Here is a 25,662-nt window from a genome sequence, read left to right as displayed (position 1 = left end):
GGAGGTACGACCTGTACAAAAAGGACGGATTACACCTAAACCCAAACGGGTCCAATATCCTAGCGGGCACATTTAATAGAGCTGTTAGGGAAGGTTTAAGATAATTTGGTAGGGGAATGGGAACGGGAGTGAAAGGGTTGAGAAAGGGGAAAACAGAAATAAATCAAAGATAATGTGCAACAGAGATTATAGAAAGAACAGGCAAGAGATGAGGCTTAATCACGGCCAGTGGCATGAGTTACAGGGCAATAGAGGCGTTGTGCAGTTAAAACAGAGAGCAAAAAATACTGAACTGAAAGTGTTATATTTGAATGCGCGCAGCATAAGAAATAAAAGGGATGATCTTGAAATCCAGCTACAGATTGGCAAGTATGACGTTGTGGCCATCTCTGAAACTTGGCTAAAGGATGGCTGCCATTGGGAGCTGTACATTCAAGGATATACAGTGTATCAGAAAGACAGGTTAGTAGGCAGAGGGGGTGGTGTGGCTCTGTGTATAAGAAATAATATTAAATCATTGGAAAGAGATGATGTAGGATTGGAAGGTGTAGACTCTATGGATTGAGTTAAGAAATGGCAAGGGTAAAAGGACCCTAATGGCAGCTGTATACAGGCTCCCAAACAGCAGCCGGGATGTGGATTACAAATTACAGCAGGAGATAGAAAAGGCGTGTCAGGAAGGCAAAGTCATGATAATTGCTGGGGATTTTAACATGAAAGTGGATTGGGAAAACCAGGTCAGTATTGGACCTTAACAGGGAGAATTTGTAGAATGTCTAAGGGGTGGCTTTTTGTCTAAGGGCTGCTTGTTGTTGAACCCACTAGGGCGTTGGCTGTGCTGGATTGGGTGTTGTGCAATGATCCACACTATGCTGGATAATTTTGAAAACGCCGGTTTCGAGTAAAAACTACAGGCGTACACACTAAGCATTTTTCAAAATATCTCTGGCCACATTAGACGGATATTTGGGCGAATTTCCTCCTACTGGGCATGCGCAGGACACACAGAAAACAAGCGAAGAGGAAACGGTATACTTGGTGCGCTTCTATCCAGTTACAGACTAGAAAAACTTTAAAGGAATTGCTCTTGGCTCTCGCACAGAGGACTTAAAACTAAAAAAAAATACTGGAGCGTATGGAGGCAACCGACAAGGAGTTCACGGGCAGTATGACCCGGCTGACGATGAACATTGAAAAACTGACTAACTCTGTTGCATTAATACAGTACCTTGTTAAATGTATAAAACATGTCTGCATCAGTGTTATCTTGTATTTCCATACAATGTTACATTAGGCTGTTACACATCTATTGTCAGAGAAGTACTTGCATAAATAGGTAAAGCACCTTCATACAAGCAAGGACAGAAAACAGAGCAAAGTGAGTATACTTATTTATTCAGTAAGCTATGGGTCAAAGTATTTGGTGAGTACACTTCTAACTCTTCTGGCTTCAGTCTCGTTGCCGTCAGTTCTGAAATTGTTAGGTTCTGTGAAGCGCAGAATCAAATATCGCTGTGATAATTGTACGCTCTAGTATCAGTTGTTTGGCGACAATGAAGTAATAAGAAGAAGAAGAAAACGATGAAATGCCGCGCTGCCGCCATTTGTTCCGGCACGTCATGACAGCGGTTTTAAAAAGCTCCGTTTACCATGTCCCACTGCAACGGATATTAGGCGTTTTCAGATTTATTCACTCTGGAGACCGTTTCTGAAAATCTCCATTTTCGGAGGATGAAAACGCTGTTTTAGTGTGGACAGAGGGTCAAAACGAAGAGAAAAAGCTTTGTTTTTAAAATTATCCAGCACAGTGTGGACATAGCCTAAGAAACCCTTAGGGAACAGTGATCACAATATGATTGAGTTCACATTGAAATTTGAGAGGAAAGAAATAAAATCCAATGTGTCGGTATTTCAGTGGAATAAAGGAAATTACAATGGCTTGAGAGGGGAACTGGCTAAAGGTGACTGGAAAGGGATATTTACAGGAAGGACAGCAGAGCAGCAATGGCTGGAGTTTCTGCAAAAAATGAGGGAAGTGCAAGACAGATATATTCCAAATAAGAAGAAATTTTCAAAGGGAAGAAGGACATTACCGTGGCTGACAAGTGAAGTCAGAGTCAAAGTAAAAGCAAACGAGAGGGCATACAAGGAAGCCAAAGCTAGTGGGAAGATAGAGGATTGGGAAGCTTTTAAAAACTTACAGAAGGAAACTAAGAAGGGCATTAGGAAGGAAAAGATGAATTATGAAAGGAAGCTGGCGACTAATATCAAAGAAGATACTAAAAGCTTTTTTAAGTATATAAAGGGTAAAAAAGAGTTGAGGGTAGATATAGGACCAATAGAAAATGACACAGGAGATATTGTAATGAAGGATGCAGAGGTGGCAGAACTGAATGCGCATTTTGCATCAGTCTTCTCAGTGGAAGACGTCTGCAGTATACTGGACATTCAGGAGGGTCAGGGAAGTGAAGTTTGTGCAGTGAAAATTACGACTGAGAAGGTGCTCAGAAAGCTTAATGGTCTGAAGGTGGATAAATCTCCTGGACCTGATGGAATGCACCCTCGGGTTCTGAAGGAAGTAGCTGGAGAGGTTGCGGAGGCATTAACGATGATCTTTCAAGGATCGATAGATGCTGGCATTGCACCGGATAACTGGAAAATTGCAAATGTTACTCTGCTATTTAAGAAGGGTGGTTTTGGGCTCCTTATTTTAGACAGGATATACTGACATTGGAGAGGGTTCAGAGAAGATTCACAAGAATGATTCCTGGAATGAAAAGGTTACCGTATGAGGAATGTGTGGCAGCTCTTGGACTGTATTTCCTGGAGTTCAGGAGAATGAGGTGGGTTCTTATAGAAACATTCCAAATGTTAAAAGGCCTGAACAGATTAGATATGGCAAAGTTATTTCCCATGGTAGGGGATTTTAGGACAAGAGGGCACAACTTCAGGTTTGAAGGACATCCATTTAGAACTGAGATGTGGAGAAATTACTTTAGTCAGAGGGTAGTAAGTCTGTGGACTTTGCTGCCACAAGCAGCTGTGGAGGCCAAGTCGTTGGGTGTATTTAAGGCAGAGATAGATAGGTTCTTGATTAGCCAGGGCATCAAAGGTTATGGGGTGAAGGCAGGGGAGTGGGGATGACTGGAAGAATTGGATCAGCCCATGATTGAATGGCGGAGTAGACTTGATGGGCCAAATGGCCTACTTCTGCTCCTATATTTTATGGTCTAAGTAAATGTTGCAAACTTTTTATTTATTCATTCATTTTCACAATCTGCAAGGCCATCTTTTACTGCTCAACTCTAACTATCTTTGAACTGCGTGACCTGGTTCATTATTTTAGAAGGCGTTTAAGCATTAACTGCATTGATTGATTAGGAGTCCCACATAGACAGCATTGAATAAGGATGACAGATTTCCTCTCCTGAAGGACATTAGTGAACCGGCAACAACAATAAAGTGGTTTTGTTGCTTTCATCAAGTAGTTTTTATTTTCAAACCAAATTATTACATTTAAATACCATAACTACCATGATGGTACTTGAATTGAAGTCTCCAGACTGTTAGTTTAAGCCTGCAGGTCACTGGTCCAAAACTTGATTGCTGCCCCATCAGCTCATTGGCATAATAACAGAATGAATAATTGAATTACACGTGATCAAATTCAAACTAATCAGCACCAAATTCAGTACCACTAGAAGAATTACCTGGAGTCCATTATGATTTAGGTACGGTATAGGATGGAGTGAATAATTTGTAAAGAGAAATTGGAAAGGCTGGGTTTGTTTTCCTTGAAGCAGTTGTGGTTGAGGGGTGATCTGATTGAGATGTACAAAATTATGAAGGGTATAAGGAAACAACAGGAATTCTGCAGATGCTGGAAATTCAAGCAACACACATCAAAGTTGCTGGTGAACGCAGCAGGCCAAGCAGCATCTGTAGGAAGAGGCGCAGTCGACGTTTCAGGCCGAGACCCTTCGTCAGGACTAACTGAAGGAAGAGTGAGTAAGGGATTTGAAAGCTGGAGGGGGAGGGGGAGATGCAAAATGATAGGAGAAGACAGGAGGGGGAGGGATAGAGCCGAGAGCTGGACAGGTGATAGGCAAAAGGGGATACGAGAGGATCATGGGACAGGAGGTCCGGGAAGAAAGACGGGGGGGGGGTGACCCAGAGGATGGGCAAGAGGTATATTCAGAGGGACAGAGGGAGAAAAAGGAGAGTGAGAGAAAGAATGTGTGCATAAAAATGAGTAACAGTCTGGGTAGCCTCCAACCTGATGGCATGAACATTGACTTCTCTAACTTCCGCTAGGCCCCACCTCCCCCTCGTACCCCATCTGTTACTCATTTTTATGCACACATTCTTTCTCTCACTCTCCTTTTTCTCCCTCTGTCCCTCTGAATATACCTCTTGCCCATCCTCTGGGTCACCCACCCCCCCCGTCTTTCTTCCCGGACCTCCTGTCCCATGATCCTCTCGTATCCCCTTTTGCCTATCACCTGTCCAGCTCTCGGCTCTATCCCTCCCCCTCCTGTCTTCTCCTATCATTTTGCATCTCCCCCTCCCCCTCCAGCTTTCAAATCCCTTACTCACTCTTCCTTCAGTTAGTCCCGACGAAGGGTCTCGGCCTGAAACGTCGACTGCGCCTCTTCCTACAGATGCTGCTTGGCCTGCTGCATTCACCAGCAACTTTGAAGGGTATAAGGAGCATAGATGTCAGAAAAATTTTCCCTGTAGCTGAGGAATCTAAAACTAAAGGCCATGTATGCAACAAGAGATAAGTAGCTCAAAGGGAACTGCTTCTTAAGTCTGGGCCTATGAGGTTATCATAGCGTAGAAGTTGTATAGCACAAAAACTGGCCTTTCAGCCTGACTGGACCATGCTGACAAGATGCTCAATAATCCCTTTTTCCTGCATTTGGCTTATAATCCCTCTGAACCTTTCCTATCCATATACCTATTGCAATACTTTTTAAATGCTGTGATTATACCAGCCTCTATCACTTTCTCTTGCAGCCTGTTCCATATACCCACCACCTACTATATGAAAACCTTGTCTCACAGTTCTTTTTAAATATGTTCCTTCTCACTTTAAACCAAAGTCCTTTAGTTTGATATCTTGCTCCCTTTGAAAAGGACTCTGTGTCCTATCAATGCCCCTCATAATTTTATAAACCTCCATAAGGTCACTCCTTAAGCCTCTTATGTTCCGTAAGCACAAGCCCTGCCTATCCAGTTTCTCTCAATAACTGCAACTCTCCTTTCTTCACTCTTTCCAGCAATACCACATCCTTTCAATAAGCTGGTGACCAAAAATGCACATAGTGCTCCAAGAGTTGCCAATTATTTTCTTGTACTACTGCAAACAATGTTCCAACTCTGATACTCACTAGCCCCGTCTATGAAGGCAAGCAGGCTGAGCATCTCCTTCATTACCCTATCCGCCTGCATTGCCACTTTCATGGAGCAGAAGACTTGTGTAGGTCCCTCTGTACATCAATGATTCTAAGATGCTTGCCACGTGCTGTGTATGTTCAGCCAGAATCAGATGGGTCAAAATGCATTACTTCACATTTGTCTGGATTAAATTCCATTAAATAAATCACAGGTAAGGCCTTGCACAATTGGACCCTTAGCTTGATGGGGGTAGTAGTAGTGGTGAGATTATCATAGGAGTAATTTTGGGTCGAAGTTGGGAGGGATCACGGGATGTATAGGTCAGCAGATGATTAGAAGGGTGGGTCCTACAGCTAGATCAGGGGCTAGGGTGGATTGGTGGCATTCAGATTGCCTGGGGGCAGGGTGATGGAGGATATTGAAGCAAGGGGAGTAGTGGAGGGTAAGTGCCTTATAATTGTTCTATCACTGTCTGGTTTATTCATTTTAGTTGGGTGTGAATCAGGACTAGCACTCGAAGAAATATTAAAATACATCAGCTGCCTGTCAGATTTTCCCCATCTTCTTCATTTCCAGGGAAATGCTGAACAGCAGCCTGGCTCACAGATTGACTGAATTCTCACAGTAACTCCACTCAGACTCTGGTTCCATTATCACAAAGGTTCCCTCGTTTTCAAAACCTTTGGCCGATGATGTTGTGCTGACATTTTAATATTCTCTAAAGTAAATCTAACTCTTCCCTCTGACATTGTCCTCTATTTTCCTTCATCCGTGTGCTTATATAACTGACTCTTAGATTTTCCCAAAGTATCAGTCTCTACCACCATATTTTTTAAAAGCTTGCTCTAATATCCACTTCATTCTTTCCTCTAATCACCATAAAATTATGACCCCTTGTGTTAGCCCTGGGAAACAGTCTCTGGCTGTCCACTCTTATCATCTTGTACTCCTCTGTCAAGTCACCTTTTATCCTTCTTTGCTCCAAAGAGAAAAACTATGGCTTGTTCAATCTATCCTCATAAGACATGCTCTCTTACTCAGACAGCATCCTGGTAAATCTTCTTTGCACCTGCTCTAAAGTTTCCACATCCTTCATAGAATGAAAAGACCAGAACTGAACGCAATATTCCAAGTGTAGTTTTCAGAGTTTTATAGAGTAGTAATATTACCTCATGGCTGTTGGGATCAATTCCCCTATTAATGAAGGCCAACATGCCAAATACCATCTTGACCGCCCCCCTCCCCCATCAACTTGTGAAGCAATTTTGACGGATGTATGGACATGCACTCCGAGATCCTTCTTCCTTCACACTGCTAAGAATCCTGCCATTAACCTTGAATGCGGCCTTCAAATCTGACCTTTTATATTTACCACTTCATATTTGTCTGGATTGAGCTCCATTTCCCATTCCTCAGCCCAGCTCTACATTCTATCAATGTCCTGTTGTAACTGACGACAGCCTTCTATACTATTCACAACACCAACAAACCTTCATGTCATCTACAAACTTATTAGCCCATATTTTCACTTCCTTGTCTAAATTATTTCTAAAAATTGCAAAGAGCAGAGGTCCCATAACAAATCCCCGTGGACACACTTAATAAATCCCACTCCATCTACTGTAAACCTTTTGCACAAAATTTTGCAATTTTATCAGCACGATCAATATTAAGGATGTTGAAGTTCCCCATGATAGCAACCCTGTTATTTTTACCCCTTTTCGAGATCTGCCTCCCAATCTGCTTCTCAGTGTCCCTGTTGCTATTGGGAGAAACCTATAAAATGCTCCCAGTAGAGTGATTGTTCCCTTCCAATTTCTGACTTCCACCTACGCTGACTCAGTAGAGGATCTGACTATGACATCTTCCCCTTCTGCAGTTATGATACTATCTTTGATTAGTTATGCTACTCCCCCACCTCTTTTACCTCCATCCCTGTCGCTTTTGAAACATATAAACCCCTGAACATCCAGCAGTCATTCCTGCTCTCCTGACAGACTAGTCTTTGTAATGGCCTCAACATTGCAGCTTCAATTTCATCACCTTTGTTCCTGATACTTCTCGCATTGAAGTAGACACATTTCAGTCTATCCAACTGAGTACTATTTTGTCTTTTCCACTGCCTATCCTTCCTCACAGTCTCTCTACGTACTGTATCTATCTGTACATTAACTGCCCCATCCTCCAACCTGTCACTCTAGTTCCCATTCCCCTGTCAATCTAGTTTAAGTTTAAAATTATTTTCTTTTCAGGAGATATTATTCCAATTTTATTTTTAATATCAACATCTAAAAATGCAATCAGTAATTTGAAATAATTGAAACAATGAAAAATTGTCAGGTACATCTATTAATAAGATTTATCATTTGTTTGGACATGTTCTTACTGTAGAAAATGATGAATTGTTGCCAAGCTTAACTACCATTCAAGGAGAGAAAGTGGAAGAAGAAGAAAAGAAAGAGGCGTCAGAAACAACTGAAGCTGCAGAAATAATGGCACCATATAGAAAGGCTGCAAAGAAATTGACATCAGTCCATCTCCTACGTTACAATGACCACCTCCGAAGACTATATAACAACAATCTGCTTTCAGGTATAATCTCAGGCATTTTTCTTAGTGAAACTGACAGACAAAAGAGACCAGGGTCTCTTGTATATGAAAGGCATGTGAAACTTCATGCTCTACCCATATTTTCAGGAAAGTAGCACAGTTTCACAAGACTGCTAAAATATCAGATATTCTTGAAAAAACTGGGGTATCTTGTTAATAGAAAAAAAATTTAAAGATTTATGAGGCACAAAATTATTCATAATCACCAATAATAATCATGTGCAAATATATCAGTCTCTTTATTTTATTTCATTTAGTGCAGATTAGGCCCTTACCGTGCTGCCCCAGCAACCCCACAACACTGATTAACCCTAACCTAACCATGGGACAATTTACAACGACTAATTAATCTACCTGGTATGTGTTTGGACGGTAGGAGGAAACTGGAGCACCTGGGGGAAACCCATGCATCCCACAGGGAGGATGTACAGAGACTCCTCACAGAACGGTGCTGGAATTGAACTCCGAACTCTGGAGCCACCTCAAGCTGTAATAGCATTGCACTCGCCACTGCCCTACCATGGCACTCTTCAGCTCCTTTCAACTCCTGATACTCAATTCTAACAAATTAAGTTAACTGTGCAAGATTGGAGAAGCCAGCCACACAGTACATTTGGAATATTACTGACCTAAGATGTGTTCCTCCCGTTGAGTTCTTAAGCTTCGTCACCAATGACGGCAGTGCTCCCCACATCATGTATATGAACAGCAAGTAAAACAAACTGAGGTACTAGATTACAATGTGAAGTCCTGTACTGCAAGTTTGATAACATATCACAGATCTCCAAACATGATAATATTTGGCAACTATAGACTGAAAGGAGTGATTTCATGGCAATTTTTTGCTGCCTTCGTGGCTCTTCCACAGAAGTTACAACAGGCAATTTAGAGGAGTTCACCCCCAGGAAACGTGGATATCTGTCAGTAATTCCTGGCACTCCAAGAGGCTAAGGGCGCTACAATAGGAATTAAAATCAGAGCCCTGCAAGTTTGAGGTCATACTGATAAAATAGCAGTGCTGCCCAGAATCTAAGGCCATGGAGTGCAGTTTTGGAGGTCAGAACTTAAAGAGGAATACATTTTACCTCAGATTCCCCCGTGAGGGAAGAAGACCACTGGATGCACTTACATGAGCAAGAGTGAGGCTTTGTAATTGAGGGTTTTGTATCAGGATAGCAGCCACTGCACTAATCACCACAATGTTCACCCAGAGCAATATTTATTTAATGCATCATTTTAAAACAAGATAGCTAAATTCACAGGAGCATTTCTGACCCAGTTCCCCAGCACAGTGGGGGACCAGCTTCAAGCCTTCATAGGCAAGGCAAAGCAAGTTTATTTGTATAGAAATAAAAGTTACAGTGCAGGAGATTCAAATTAAAAGCTCAGCGAAAAGAAAAGTTTTAAGCCTGGATTTGAAAGAGTTTAAAGTTAGGGCAGATTTCAGATCATTTGGAAGGTTATTCCATATACGTGGAGCATAGTAACTAAAAGCTGCTTTAGTTTTGACCCTGGGGACGGTAAGCAGAACCACCCCAGATGACCTAACAGCTCGGGAAGGAGCACAATGCAGCAGGAGATCAGAGATGTATTTTGGCCCTAGACCATTCAGTACTTTATAAACCAGTAGTAATATTTTAAAGTCAATCCTCTGACAGACAGGAAATGGCATAGTGATCTGAGAACGGGGTGATATGTTCTACTTTCTTGGTCTTAGTGCGGACTCTAGCAGTAGCATTCCGAATGAGCTGCAGCTGTCAGAGGGATTTTTTTACAGAGACCTGTCAAGCAGCCATTACAGTAGTCAAACCTACTAAAAATAAATGCATGGACGAGTTTTTCTAGATTTAGCTGAGACGTAAGCCCTTTAACTCTCACTATATTTTTAAGATGGTAGTAGGCTGACTTTCAGTTAAAATTTAAGTCGGAGTCCATCACAACATCAAGATTTCTGGCTTAGTTTGTGGTCTGTAACAACAGTGATTCTAAGTGATCACTGACTTTTAATCGTTTTATTTTTGGCACCAAAAACAATTATTTCAGTTTTTTCTTTGTTTAACTGGAGGAAATTTTGGCACATCTGATTTGTTCATACAGTTTTTTAGTGATTGTATGCGACCATAGTCACTTGATGACACTGTTATATAAATCTGAGTGTCATCCGCATAATTATGGTAAGATATTTTGTTGGTTCTCATGATCTGAACTAGAGGGAGCATGTATATGTTAAACAGAAGAGGCCCTAGTATGGACCCTTGAGGCATTCCGCATGTCATTTTTGTTCGGTTAGAAATCATACAAAATAGTCCCTGTACTGTAAATACGATTTAGACCACTTCAGGACTGTACTGGGCAGTCCCACTCAGTTTTCCAATCTGTCCGGTAATATGCCACGGTCAACTGTGTCAAAAGATCCAGTAAAACCAAAACTGAAATGTTATCATCATCGTGGTTGAAGCGGATGTCATTTAAAACCCTGACCAGAACAGTCTCAGTGCTGTGGTGTTGTCGAAATCCAGGCCAGAAAACATCCGTACACTTGCTGAGTGTGAAAGAGCTGTTAAGTTGCTGATAAACAGCCTTTTCAATGGTTTTACTTAAACATGGTAAGTTTGATATCGGCCTGTAGTTATTAATTACTGAGGCATCTAGGTGGTTGCTTTTTAAAAGAGGATTAATAACTGCAGTTTTCAAAGCTTTGAGGGAGCAGCCTGATAGAAGAGAAGTGTTGACTATTTGCAGACTGTCTAGTGCCATGCAACTAAAAACATTTTTAAAAAGGTTGCAGGTAAAGTTTTTAAGCGATGCTTGGATGGCTACACGGAGCTTAGAAAAATAGAGGGCTATGGGTAAAGCCTAGGTAGTTCTAAGGTAGGGACATGTTCAGCACAGCTTTGTGGGCCGAAGGGCCTGTATTGTGCCGTATGTTTTCTATGTTTCTATGTTTCTAAAATGTCAAGGGAACAGGAGAAGGATTTCAGGTGCAGTAATACAGATAACTTATGGAACTATCCATTAGTAAAGCTTCTGTGCATAGATTTTCCCAAGGGAGTCTATAAGAAGTTGCCTAGAAATGCAGGTAGAGAATTGTGAGGCTGTCCTACACACACACACACTTTACCTCACACTCACACAAAATCATTTTCTCTTGCTGGATTATGGGATATGATCTTGAAACACATAATGAAAAATTCTGAAATAAGAGGAAACTGAAATTAGTATATGTATTTATATTAAAAATGTACTGTTGCTGGAAACCGAAAATTTTGGAAACACTCAGCAGGTCAGGCCCACACCATCCATATGTATGAATCTCTTCTCTGATTTATTGTCCAGTTGTGCTTTCTTTTTGTTTATCTGAGTTTTTTTCCATTAGTATTTTTCAATTTCGTGCAGTAGTATGAATGCCAGGGTAAACTCACCTCCTTCCCATCTCCATCTCCTTGATCAAACCCCTCCTCAATTATTAGCCCAACATTCTCCAGCCAGACCTCTGCCATTCATTGAACAAAGATTTTACTTCAAAGTTATAAATTTGATTAATAATTTTGTGTATTTACATCTTTTTAGTGCAAAGTGAAAATGAGAATGCTGAACCTCTTGCTTGCGTGACTCACTCCACTGAACCAAAAATGCACGAAGGTAAAAGAATGGTTTGTTTCTGAATCCACTGATTGATAGCATACTGTGTTTTTCAAGGTGTTCACATTTATAAATCAGAGCTAAAAGTTACCTAATGCAGTAGTGTCCCTGTGTATAAAATCATGAGGGGCCTAGATGGCATGAATGCACGCAATCCTTTCCTCGGGAATGGGGAATCAAGAACTAGAGGGCATAGATTTAAGGTGAGAGGGGAAGATTTCATTGGAACTTGAGGGGAAACTTTTTTTTTACACAAAGGGTGCTATCTATATTGAAGAAGCTGCCAGAGTGGTTGAGGTAGCTTATGACATTTAAAAGACATTTGGTCAGGTACCTGGATTGGAAAGGTCTACAAGGGTGTGGGGCAAAAGATGGCAAATGGAACAAGCCTGAATGGAGCATCTTGGTCGGTGTGGACCAGTTGAGCCAAAGGGCCTGTTTCCATACTGCACAATACCTTTTCTTCTCACATCTTCTCATTCAATATACTCATAGATATTACGCTATTTATTTAGCTTTTTTCCTGATTCCTCCTAGTTGTTTAGCAATGACAAACCTTTCATCTTCAGTGTTTCCAGTTAACCATATTATCTCCTTTGAGCTTCTTGCCTACCCCACCTCCCCTTAAACATCACCCTCCAAAGAGACACTCATGAAAGGAAAATGTTTGCCCAAAAAACTTTGAATTGCAACTTTTTGTGGTCTTAACTTCATTTAAATAACAATTTATTTTTTCATTCTTCCTTTCAAAGTGGATAACCTCACATTTTTCTCACATTCTACTCTATCTGTCAACACAAAATACTCTGCAGATGCTGGGGTCAAAGCAACACTCACAACACGCTGGAGGAACTCAGCAGGTCGGGCAGCATCCGTGGAAACGATCAGTCAACGTTTCGGGCTGGAACCCTTCGTCAGGACTGTAGGGGGAAGGGGCAGAGGCCCTATAAAGAAGGTGGGGGGAGGGTGGGAAGGAGAAGGCTGGTAGGTTCCAGGTGAAAACCCAGTAAGGGGAAAGATAAAGGGGTGGGGGAGGGGAGGCAGGGAGGTGATAGGCAGGAAAGGTGAAGAAAGAATAGGGGAAAACACAACGTGTAGTAGAAGGAGGCAGAACCATGAGGGAGCTGGGGGCGGGGGCAGAGTGACATAGGGATAGGGGAAGGGAGTGGGAGGGAATTACCGGAAGTTGGAGAATTCTATGTTCATACCAAGGGGCTGGAGACTACCTAGATGGTATATGAGGTGTTGCTCCTCCAACCTGAGTTTTGCCTCATCATGGCAGTAGAGGAGGCCATGTATGGACGTATCCGAATGGGAATGTGAAGCAGAGTTGAAGTGGGTGGCAACCGGGAGATCCTGTCTGTTTTGGCGGACGGAGTGGAGGTGCTCGTTGAAGCGGTCCCCCAATCTGTGTCAGATTTCACCGATGTAGAGGAGGCCGCACCGGGAGCATCGGATGCAATAGATGACCCCAACAGACTCACAAGTGAAGTGTTGCCTTACTTGGAAGGACTGTTTGGGGCCCTGAATGGTGGCAAGAGAGGAGGTGTAGGGACAGGTGTAGCACTTACGCTTATAGGGATAAGTGCCGGGTGGGAAATCCCCTGGGGAGGGACATGTGGATCAGGGAGTCACAGAGGGACCGATCCCTGCAGAAAGCGGAGAGGGGTGGAGAGAGAAAGATGTGTTTAGTGGTGGGGTCCTGTTGAAGGTGGTGGAAGTTGCGGAGGATAATGTGCTGGATCCGGAGGCTGGTGGGCTGGTAGGTGAGGACAAGGGGAATTCTGTCCCTGTTGTGGTGGCGGGAGGATGGGGTGAGGGCCGAAGTGCGGGAAATGGAGGAGATGCGGGTGAGGGCATCATTGATGACAGCAGAAGGGAAACCACGATCCTTAAAGATAGAGGACATTTGAGATGTCCTGGAATGAAAAGCCTCATCTTGGGAGCAGATGCGGCGGAGACAACTGGGAATAGGGAATGGCATTTTTGCATGTGGCGGGGTGGGAAGCGGTATAGTCGAGGTAGTTATGAGAGTCAGTGGCTTGTAGAAGATGTCAGTGGACATCACTATCCCCATCCCCTCTGACCTTCCCCTCTCTGAGGCAGAATATTCTGTCCTTAGCAAGGGCCTCACTTTTGTCCCTCTCCGTCCACACCTCAGTGAATTCTGTGCCCGCCATGACATTGAACTCTTCTTCCATCGCCTACGACTCCGAGCCTACTTCTTTGGCAAGGATTCCCCTCCCCCTACTGATGACCCCTTCTCCCGTCTTCAACCCTCCTCCGCCACAACAGACAGGATCTCCCGGTTGCCACCTACTTCAACTCTGCTTCACGTTCCCATTCAGATATATCCATTATGTCCATACATGGCCTCCTCTACTGCCATGATGAGGCTAAACCAGGTTGGAGGAGCAACACCTCATATACTGTCTGGGTAGTCTCCCAGTCCCTTGGTATGAACATAGAATTCTCCAACTTTGGGTAATTCCCTCCCCCTCCCTTCCCCTATCCCTATGTCACTCTGTCCCATCCCCCAGCTGCCTACTACCTCCCTCATGGTTCCTCCTCCTTCTACTACCCATTGTGTTTTCCCCAATTCCTTCTTCACCTTTCCTGCCTATCACCTCCTTGCTTAACCCCCCCCCCCCACCCCTTTATCTTTCCTCTTACTGGTTTTTCACCTGGAACCTTCCAGCCTTCTCCTTCCCACCCTCCCCCCACCTTCTTTATAGGGCCTCTGCCCCTTCCCTCTACAGTCCTGACGAAGGGTTCCGGCCTGAAATGTTGACTGATCATTTCCATGGATGCTGCCCGACCTGCCGAAAATTCCTCCAGCGTGTTGTGAGTGATACTCTGCCGGCCAGCTTCTTTAGCACTCCCTTCTAGACTACTTGTGTCCTTCCCACCACCTGTTACCCCATTGATGCAGACACTTGAATAGACAAGGCATAGAAGAATCTAGTCTTAATGTGAACAAATGGGATGAGTGTAGTTGGTCAAAAAAAGTCAGCTGTGGGACCCATTTCTGTGATGTAAACACTATTACTCTACGACAATTTTTGTATCTACTGCTCAGAATGATTACGAGGTCAGAATTGCAGGATTTCCACTAAGATGTACTTAATTTGGAGTGTTGTGTATTGTTTTGGTCACCTCCTTACAGGAAAGATGTAAATAAAGTTGAAAGAGTACAGAGAAAATTTACAAGTATGTTGCCGCATCTGGAGGACCTGAATTATAAGGAAATATTGAATAGACTAGGACTTTATTCCTTGGAACGTAGAAGATTCAGAGGAGCTTTGATAAAGATATACAAAATTATGAGGATATAGGTAGGGTAAATGGAAGAAAGCTTTTTCCACTGAGGTTGGGTGGGGCTACAACCAGAGATCATAGGTTGAAAGATGAGATTTTTAAGGGGAGCATGAGGGGAAACTTCTTCACTTAGAGGGTCGTGAGAATGTGGAACAAACTGCCAACGCAGTGGAGCATGCAAGCTTGATTTCAATGTTTAAGAGAAGTTTAGATAGGTACATGGATGGTAGGGTTATGGAGGGCTATGATCCCAGTGCAGGTTACTGGGTGTAGGCAGATTAAATGGTTTTGGCATGGACTAGATGAACTAAACCTCCTGTTTCTGTGCTGTACTTTTCTATGACTCTATGACTGGACACTTTGGAAACAAAGATGTGGGTCTGTGGCAGGTGAAACAGTCAGGGTGAGAGAGCATAACATTTTTAATAGGAAAAAGGGCATTGTTTTGGATCAAATGATTATTAATTAAAAATATAATGGGATATTTTTAATGTGTATTTTTAAAATAAGTCCTATTGTATTTTTCTCTCAATTGGTTATAGATTTGTGGAAGCATGTACTGAATAGTGCTAGAGAAGGAATTCAAACACCAGTTTTCAACACGGGGATTTTGAAACGTCTGAAACAAATACATCCATTTTTAATCAGACACCTACCAGAATATAGAACTTACTGCAGTATCGAGAATATTCCTATAATCCTATATGAATTATTCGACCGGAGTTTTAGAGGCTCAGATTTCCAACCCGAGGTGATGTATATACTTATAATATTTTCTAAATTTTATCTTATCTTCCCAAACTGACATACTTGGTTGTGCAAGTATGGTGAGCTTAGTTTTGAAAAACTCATAATGTGGGCAGCAACCATTAAAGAGAAACCGTTCTGACAAGAAGTCACTGATGTGAAACGTTAATTGTTTTCCCACAGAATCTGACCAGCCCATTGAGAATTTCCAGCATCTCTATGTGACAACAGTATAATCTCCCTTTATTGAGAGTACCTGTAGCCATCTATATCGATAGGGCTTGAGATCTTTGTTTGAGTTCAGAACATGACGGACAGCAAAGCCAATACTATCACAGACTGTCCTTTCCTTCCTGACAGCTGCCTGACCTGCTGAACGTTTCCTGCATTTTCTCCTTTTATTTCAGATTTGAAGTTGCTGTTTTTTTTGCTCTTAATCAGTCCTGTTACTAATTTGGACTTTGCCTACTCTCTGCTTTATTCTTCTTTCTCCCCAAATTCCTCCTTTTGTGGCTTTTAACTTCATTTTCCCTGAAAATCTTAATTTCTCAGCGAGGTACACATTTGTTGCTGTCGTGTTCTGGATATTACGATGGCCTTTAACTGCTATGAAACACCACAGACCCTTTTCTTTTGTTTTCTGATGCTCGTACATGTGAAATCCAACTGCTGTTCACTGGGCAGTAATCAAGATGGGAACTATGATTTTCCTCGTGGGTTCTGAGGCAATGATAGTGGCTTTCTACAGCCTGCAACAGCAATAGGCAGACTCAACATAGACCAGAGATCAAATTTGTAACTATTCCTGTGTTATACATTCATTAGCTACAGCTGGGCCTGGTAGTTTCCTCCTTACTTTTCATAATGCATTCGCCCAGACCAGTAATTTAAAATCATTTAGGAAGCTGAGTAATAGTATTGCCAAAATAAACAAAATAGCAGAAAATAGGAACAGAAGAATGCTACCAGACCCATCAAGTCTCCTCCCCACCAACTCCAGCTGATTGATGTGGGCTTCAACTCCTCTTCTGTGCTATTTACCCATAATCCTTAATCCCTCCATCTTCCAAAATTTATCTTTCTCCATTTCAAATGTATCTACTGACTCAGTCTCACCACTCTGGAGATTGTTTTAAATGATTGGTCCTTTGTAGAATCATAGAAATGTACTACACAGAAACAGGCTCTTTTCAGTCCACTTCCTCCATATGGCCGTAGGGTTTCTCTATGCTTATCACATTTGATCACATTAGATTCTGAATATATATCCTATTAATGCCCCCTATAACTATAAGGCTACTTGTGAGTCTTCTATACTCAAGTGAGAATAATTACATCCTATTTAATCTCTGCTTGTAACTATAACCTCCATTCCAGGCAACATCCTGGTGAGTCTCTTCTACCCTCTCTCTATTGCTTCCCCATTGGATTCCAGCATTTGGTCCACTTTTAGCCCTGTGATATTTTCTCATATTTTTTTTTATGAATGGGATGTTTAGAATTTCTTCCATGTTATTTGAAGTTAGCCAGTGATTTATTTTAAGGATATTTGTAAAGTCCTCCATCATGAAGAGCGATGCAAAAAATTCAATTTAACATATCTGCCATTTCTTTATTTCCTGTTGTTAATTCATCAGTCTTCTTCTTGTCACTCAGTTTAGCCACAATTTTCCCATTTATTCCATAAAAATTCTTAGATTTAGATTAGATTATGAGGACACTTAATCCTCGTTTATTGTCATTTAGAAATGCATGCATTAAAAAATGATACAACGTTCCTGCAGAATGATATCACAAGAAAAGCACAGGACAAACCAAGACTAAAACTTACAAAACCACATAATTATAACATATAGTTACAACAGTGCAAAGCAATACCGTAATTTGATAAAGAGCAGACCATGGGCACGGTAAAAAAAAGTCTCAAAGTCCCGATAGCCTCATCATCTCACGCAGGCGGCAGAAGGGAGAAACTCTCCCTGCCATGAACCTCCAAGTGCCGCCAACTTGCCGATGCAGCACCATTGGAAGGGCCTGACCGCAGCGGACTCTGAGTCCGTCGGAAAACTTCGAGCCTCCAACCAGCCTCTCCGAGCGCCATCCTCTGCCGAGCGCTTCGACCCTGCCCTGGCCGCCGAGCAACAAGCAGAGCCGAGGACTCGGGGCCTTCTCCTCCGGAGATTCCGGACCACACAGTAGCAGCAGCAGCGAAACAAGCATTTCAGAAGTTTCACCAGATGTTCCTCCGTGCTCTCATGTCCGTCTCCATCAAATCAGGATTGTGCACGGCACCCTACTTGACAAATAACAGACATCACCACCGGAGTGGCCGCTGCGAGTTGCGACATGCCGCCATCTTTTCCTTCCTCTTACTGCTTGTTTTGATGATACATGCAAGTTTTCTCCCAAAATCAATTTTCTCTCTTCTTAGTCTTTTGCTGCTGGATTCTAAAAACTTCCCAGCAGCCCTTATCATTCTGCATGTGCTACCTTTTAATTTAATATTATTCTTGACTTTCTTTGTTTACCACATGTTGTCCCTCTTTCCCATTGAATCCCTCTTTCAAATTGAGACACATTACTGCTAAGTGTTATAGTCTAGCTGTTTGAGCACCTGCCACTGTTCTCCTACTAATCTGCTTCAGAAAAGCTGACAATCATACAGTGCCCATTAAAAGCAGGGTAAGCTGCCTCAACAACTTTCACCCAGCTGCACTCACAGCTACTGTGAAGAAGTGCTTTTTGCTTTTAAAGATCGGTCATGGCCAGAATCAACTCCCACCTAAGCAAGGGCCTAGACTCGCTGCAATTTACCTATTGCCAGAATAGGTCTACAGTGGATGTAATCTCACTGGCTCTCTGTTCAGCCTTGGTTCACCTGGACAACTGAAATACCTGCTTTTATTGATTTCAGCTCACATTCAACACAATCATACCTGCAGTTCTAATCGACGAGCTCCAAAATCTGGGCCTCTGAAGCTCACTCTGCAGCTGAATCCTTGACTTCCTTACTGGAAGACCACAGTCAGTACAGATCAGAAATAACATCTTCTCCTCGCTGACAATCAACACTAGTGCAGCTCAAAAATGCATGCTTAACCCACTGCTCTACTCTCTCTATACCCACAACCGTGTGGCTAAGCACAGCTCAAATGCCATCTATAAATTTGCCAATGCCACAACTATTGTTGGAAGAATTTCAGCATTTCAGATAGTGATGAGGAGGCATTTAGGAGTGAGGCAGATCAGCTAGTTGAGAGGTGTCACAGCAACAACCTTACACTCAATGCCAGTAAGACCAAGGAATTGATTGTGGACTTCAGGAAGGGGAAGTCGAGGGAACACACACCAGTCCTCATCAAGGGATCAGCAGGTGGAAAGGGTGAGCAGTTTCAAGTTCCTGAGTGTCAACATCTCTGAAGATCAGTCCTGAGCTCGACATATTGATGCAGTTGCAAAGAAGGCTATATTTCATTTGGAGTTTCAGGAGATTTGGTATGTCACCAAAGACTCGCAAATTTATACAGATGTACCATCGAGAGCATTTTAACTAGTTGCATCACAGTCTGGTATGGAGGGGCAACTGCACAGGTTTGGAAAATCCTGCAGAAAATTCAGCTGGTTCCATCATGGGCGCTAGCCTTCCCACGTTCAAAAGGTGATTCTTCAGAAAGGCGAGATCCATTATTAAGGACCCCCATCACCCAGGACACTCTTCCCATTACTACTATTAAGGAGGCGGTACAGGAGACTGAAGGCACACACTCAGTGTTTCAGGAACGGCTTCTTTCTCACCACCATCAGATTTCTGAATAGACAATGAACCCATGAACCTTTCCTCAGTATTTTATTTATCTCTTTTGTGTTACTTATTTAATTTTTATATATACTTCTTATTGTAATTTATATTATTATTATTATGTATTGCAATGTACTGCTGCCAGTATTATTAAACCTGATTCTGATTTAAGATGAAGACTGTGCTTTCTGTCCTGTGGTTTTTTAACCCTCAAACTATATTGAGAATTCTATCATATTGTGATGACTACCTCCAAGGGAACCCTTAACCACGAGATCTCTTAATAAAGCTTCCGCATCACTGAGGACTAAATCTAAAATAGACTGTTTCCAGGTAGGTTCAGTGACATATTATTCTAAGAAGCCGTCCCTGCTGTGCTCCACAAATTCTTCTTCTGAAATGTCATTGTCAATTTGGTTCATCCAATCAATATGTAGGTTAAAATGTCCCATGATAATTTTAGTTCCCTTCAAATATGCCCTTGATGTTCCCTGTTTAACTTCAGCTCCATGAAAAGGTAAAAGGTGGTGATTTCTGGCACGAACAGTATGTTTTTCAGTGACCAAAGCTTGAAATTTCTTCAGAGTTCTTTCCACTCTGCTGTTTGCAATCCAGTAAAATCTTGAAAACAATTGCACAAGGAAATTGGCTGTTTAGCAGTTTGGAGCTCCAAGGGAATTCCTGCCTATATTCTCCTTTTCATAGCTCTCCTTAGTATACTCAGTCTCTCGGGATTCTCGTCTTCAACATTTTATTCTTAGGGGACCCCAAGCTAATAAGCCTATACTTCCCAAAACTAAATTGCAGTTTTCTCCAAGTTTGTACTTACCACTCTAAGCAACTACATAGAAGAATAGCACACAGGAACAGGTCCGTTAGCCCACCATGTCCATGCTGAGCAATCAATGCTGAGTTTGGTACAACCATTTTGCCAAAACCTAAATGACCAGGGGAAATGAATTTTATTTCTTTATTCGTTTATGGAGGATGGCATTAGTGGTGACTTAGTATCTAGTAATTTTGTGTATTTCAGATTTACACAAGTGTCTTTGGAGAATATATGTTAACAACACCAGAGAGCAGTTACTTCGGTAAAATCACACCTCAGAACAGTATGGCAGTAAAGACTACAGACAAAGAGCTTCGTGTTCAATGGTACCTGCCGCCTTTGGGAGTTTCTTCAACTAGCTGTGAAACCCAGAAGGTATTAACTAGTTACAAAACAACATAGAAGTGGCCAACTAGATGAAGCAATTAACATTTATGACCTTTAAATCTTCAGAGTGAGTTCTGTGTATCGGGTCTGGAGAGCTGCTTGCACATTTTTCTTCTACAGAAGAGCAGTAGTGCATCCTAACATGCCGTATTACAGCATAGTATGGAAACTGCTCTGTGACTCTACAATGGGCAGTTAAAACTGCACAATGCCTCACCAGCACTACCCTATCCACCATCAATGACTTACATACAGAAAAGTGCTGGAAAAAGGCCAACAATATCATGAAGGATCCCACCCACCCTGAACATGGACTGGTTGTTTCACTCCCATCAGGGAAGAGGTTACATAGCATCCATGCCAGGACCACCAGACTCAGAAAAGCTTATTTTCCCAAAGCAGCAAGGCTGATCAGCACTTCCACCCACCACCACTACTTTATCAATTCCTATCAGTCACCTTATGTACAGACACTTCTGTGCCTAGTGTCACTTTATGAACATAATATCATTGAATCTGGAGTAACAATTATTTCATTCTCCTTTACACTTCTGCACTGGCAGTGACACTAAACAACCTTGAATCTTTTGTGGGGCAAATCACTTGCATACACAATGTAGAGGAGTTTTGATGTTATTTCAGGTACAACAGGAATATTGTATAGGGGCAACAGAAGCCAGAGTGTGACTTGGAAAGAGTCAATTCTGAGTAACAGGTGTCACGGTCATACAGCACTGAAACAGACCCTGAATTTGGGGAACTCTCAAAGAGCTTGAGTAAATGGTGCATGAGTGCCTCGTGTTGGTTTTTAGGAGTTATCCACAGAGAAGTAGGAAAGAAACTGAGACCACACATCTAAACCTTCCTCAATGCAGTCAGGCAAAGTATACGTGAACTGTTGACTGTTCAAAGGAGGAATATTTAATAAAACATCTCTAGTGACACGTGGAAAAGAAATTTTCAAAAAATACTGACTCACATTCCAGAGAAAATTAAATAATGAAGAGCTAAAGTAAGGAAGATACAAGTGGGGTGGATGGACTGAAAGTCCTTGATAGAGTGATGTGGAGAGGATGTTCCCATCAGTAGGAGAGTCGAGGATCCAAGGGCACAGCCTCAGAACAAAGGGATGTTCCTTTAAAACTTAGATGAGGAGAAATTTCTTCAGTTAGAGGGCAGTCATTCTGTGGAATTCAGTGGGTTGCAGAGGCCAAGTCATTGGGTGGATTTGTGGCAGAGATTGATGTGTACTTGATTGGTGAGAGGGTTAAGGGTTATGAGGAAAGGGCAGGAGATGAACTTATAACCATATAACAATTACAACACAGAAACAGGCCATCTCGGCCCTTCTAGTCCATACCGAACTCTTACTCTCACCTAGTCCCACCTACCTGCACTCAGCCCATAACCCCCCATTCTTTTCATGTCCATATAGCTGTCCAATTTAACCCCCCATTCTTTTCATGTCCATATAGCTGTCCAATTTAACTTTAACAACAACATTGAACCTACCTCAACCACTTCTGCTGGAAGCTCGTTCCACACAGCTACCAATCTCTGAGTAAAGAGGTTCCCCCTTATGTTACCCCTAAGCTTTTGCCCTTTAACTCTCAACTCATGTCTTCTTGTTTGAATCTCCCCCACCCTCAATGGAAAAAGCCTATCCACGTCAATTCTACCTATCCCCCTCATAATTTTAAATACCTCTATCAAGTCCCCCCTCAACCTTCTACTTTCCAAAGAATAAAGACCCAACTTGTTCAACCTTTCTCTGTAACTTAGGTGATGAAACCCAGGTAACATTCTAGTAAACCTTCTCTGTACTCTCTCTATTTTGTTGACATCTTCCTATAATTCGGTGACCAAAACTGTACACAATACTCCAAATTTGGCCTCACCAATGCCTGGTACAATTTCAACATTACATCCCAACTCCTATACTCAATGCTATGATTTATAAAGGCCAGCATACCAAAAGCTTTCTTCACCACCCTATCCACATGAGATTCCACCTTCAGGGAACTATGCACCATTATTCCTAGATCCCTCTGTTCTACTGCATTCTTCAATGCCCTACCATTTACCATGTATGTTCTATTTTGATTAGTCCTACCAAAGTGTAACACCTCACACTTATCAGCATTAAACTCCATCTATCATCTTTCAGCCCACTCTTCTAACTGGCCCAAATCTCTCTGCAAGCTTTGAAAACCTACTTCATTATCCACAACTCCATCTACTTTAGTATCATCTGCATACTTACTAATCCAATTTACCACTCCATCATCCAGATCATTAATGTATATGACAAACAACATTGGACCCAGTATAGATCCCTGAGTCACATCACTAGTCACCGGCCTCCAATCTGACAAACAGTTATCCACCAATAATCTGACAAACAGTTATCCACCACTACTCTCTGGCGTCTCCCATCCAGCCACTGCTGAATCCGTTTTACTATTTCAATATTAATACCTAACAATTGAACCTTCCTAACCAACCTTCCATGTGGGACCTTGTCAAAAGCCTTACTGAAGTCCATATAGACAATATCCACTGCTTTACTCTCGTCAACAGTCCTAGTAACCTCTTCAAAAAATTCAGTAAGATTTGTCAAACATGACCTTCCACGCACAAATTCCATGTTGACTGTTCCTAATCAGACCCTGTCTATCTAGATAATTATACATACCATCTCTAAGAATACTTTCCACCAATTTACCCACCATTGACGTCAAACTCACAGGCCGATAATTGCTATGTTTACTCTTAGAACCCTTTTTAAACAATGGAACAACATGAGCAATACGCCAATCCTCCAGCACCATCCCGGTTTCTAACAACATTTGAAATACTTCTGTCAGAGCCCCTGTTATTTCCACACTAACTTCTCTCAAGGTCCTAGGGAATATCCTGTCAGGATCCGGAGACTTATCCACTTTTATATTCCTTAAAAGCTCCAGTACTTCCTCTTCTTTAATCATCATAGTTTCCATAACTTCCCTACCTGTTTCCCTTATCTTACACACTTCAATATCCTTCTCCTTAGTGAATACCGAAGAAAAGAAATTGTTCAGAATCTCCCTCATCTCTTTTGTCTCCACACATAGCTGTCCACTCTGATTCTCTAAGGGACCAATTTTATCCCTCACTATCCTTTTGCTATTTATGTAACAGTAGAAACCCTTGGGATTTATTTTCACCTTACTTGCCAAAGCAACCTCATATCTTCTTTTAGCTTTTCTAATTTCTTTCTTAAGATTCTTTTTACGTTCTTTATATTCCTCGAGCTCCTTACTTACTCCATGCAGCCTATATTTATTGTAGATATCTCTCTTTTTCCGAACCAAGTTTCCAATATCCCTTGAAAACCATGGCTTTCTCAAACTTTTAACCTTTCCTTTCAACCTAACAGGAACATAAAGATTCTGTACTCTCAAAATTTCACCCTCAATTGACCTCCATTTCTCTATAACATTCTTCCCATAAAACAAATTGTCCCAATCCACTCCTGCTAAATCCTTTCGCATCTCCTCAAAGTTAGTCTTTCTCCAATCAAAAATCTCAACCCTGGGTCCAGACCTATCCTTCTCCATAATTATATTGAAACTAATAGCATTGTGATCACTGGACCTGAAGTGCTCCCCAACACAAACCTTCATCACCTGACCTGTCTCATTCCCTAAGAGGAGATCCAACACTGCCCCTTCTCTCATTGGTACCTTTATGTATTGCTGCAAAAGACTATCTTGCACACATTTTACAAACTCCAAACTATCCAGCCCTTTTACAGAATGGGCTTCCCAGTCTTTGTGTGGAAAATTAAAATCTCCCACAATCACAACTTTGTGCTTACTACAAATATCTGCTATCTCCTTACAAATTTGTTCCTCTAATTCTCGCTCCCCATTTGGTGGTCTATAATACACCCCCATAAGAGTTACTACACCTTTTCCATTCCTCAATTCCATCCAAATAGCCTCCCTAGACGAGCCCTCTAATCTATCCTGCCAGAGAACTGCTGTAATATTTTCTCTGACAAGCAATGCAACACCTCCCCCTCTTGTCCCTCCAACTTGAAAAAAAACATGATAGAATGGTGAGGTAGACTCTAATTCTGCTCTTTTACCTTATTTTTTTGTGGACTTCTCACTAATACCATGAACATGTGCACATTATGGAACTCTTCCACAAGAGCAATGCAGATACTAGAGATTTTGGACATAAAGATGTATTCTACCCAGTACACTATGGGAAAAGTGTTTTGGAGGTTCTAAATTATAATTGGTTACCTTACATTCTCACAGAAAATGGTAAAAGTTTGTAGTAAGCACTGTCCATTTGTTTTCAGCACTTGGGTATTGCTGTCGAGGCCAGCAATTACTGTGCATCCCTAATTACTCGGAAAAAAGAGATAGAGAGTCCGAGAGAGATAAAGCACGAAAGCAGACCCTTTTCCCCCCACTCCACCTGCACCCTGAAGCTGTTCTCATCAATTGGTCCATTTCTACACCAAAACTCACCCTAACCCATTTTATTTCTCCTCCTCAAACTGCTGCAATTGTTCCATTGAAGGTTATCTGTCAGAGCTGTTGGCAAGGGATTTAAGCTCAGTGATGGTGAGAGGCTGGCAATATATTTCCAAGCCCGAGTTGTCTGCAACTAAAATGAAAGCCTACAGATAGTAGTGTTGCTCTGCACCTGATGCCTTTGCCCAGTAAGATAGCAGGGCACTTGGTCGCAGCAACCTCCCTGGGTCCAAACAAAAGTGTAATTCTTTTTCCTTTACATCTATTTTATCACCGCAAGACACTACTAAATATTAAAAAAATAAACTACTGCAGGTAGCAGATTTAGCGCAAGTAGCCTAACAAGTAACTACAGTACATTTTGTGGATGGTCTGCACTGAGTCAGTTAGCATGGTTG

General features: G+C 42.0%; 1 protein-coding gene across 1 annotated transcript in view; it reads left to right on the top strand.

The window, feature by feature from the left end:
• LOC134359153 (cilia- and flagella-associated protein 54-like) overlaps positions 1–25,662 on the top strand; it is a 510,505-nt gene that overhangs the window by 447,579 nt on the left and 37,264 nt on the right. Inside the window, exons 63-66 of the mRNA XM_063072102.1 lie at positions 7,792–7,992; positions 11,581–11,652; positions 15,513–15,721; positions 20,550–20,720. Coding sequence (XP_062928172.1) covers positions 7,792–7,992; positions 11,581–11,652; positions 15,513–15,721; positions 20,550–20,720 — 653 coding nt within the window. The remainder of the gene's footprint in view (positions 1–7,791; positions 7,993–11,580; positions 11,653–15,512; positions 15,722–20,549; positions 20,721–25,662) is intronic.

This window comes from Mobula hypostoma, chromosome 20 (genome assembly GCF_963921235.1).
Source record: "Mobula hypostoma chromosome 20, sMobHyp1.1, whole genome shotgun sequence".
NCBI lineage: Eukaryota > Metazoa > Chordata > Chondrichthyes > Myliobatiformes > Myliobatidae > Mobula > Mobula hypostoma.
The sequence above is the reverse complement of the archived record's forward strand: the minus strand, read 5'-3'. Positions and strand labels throughout refer to the sequence as shown.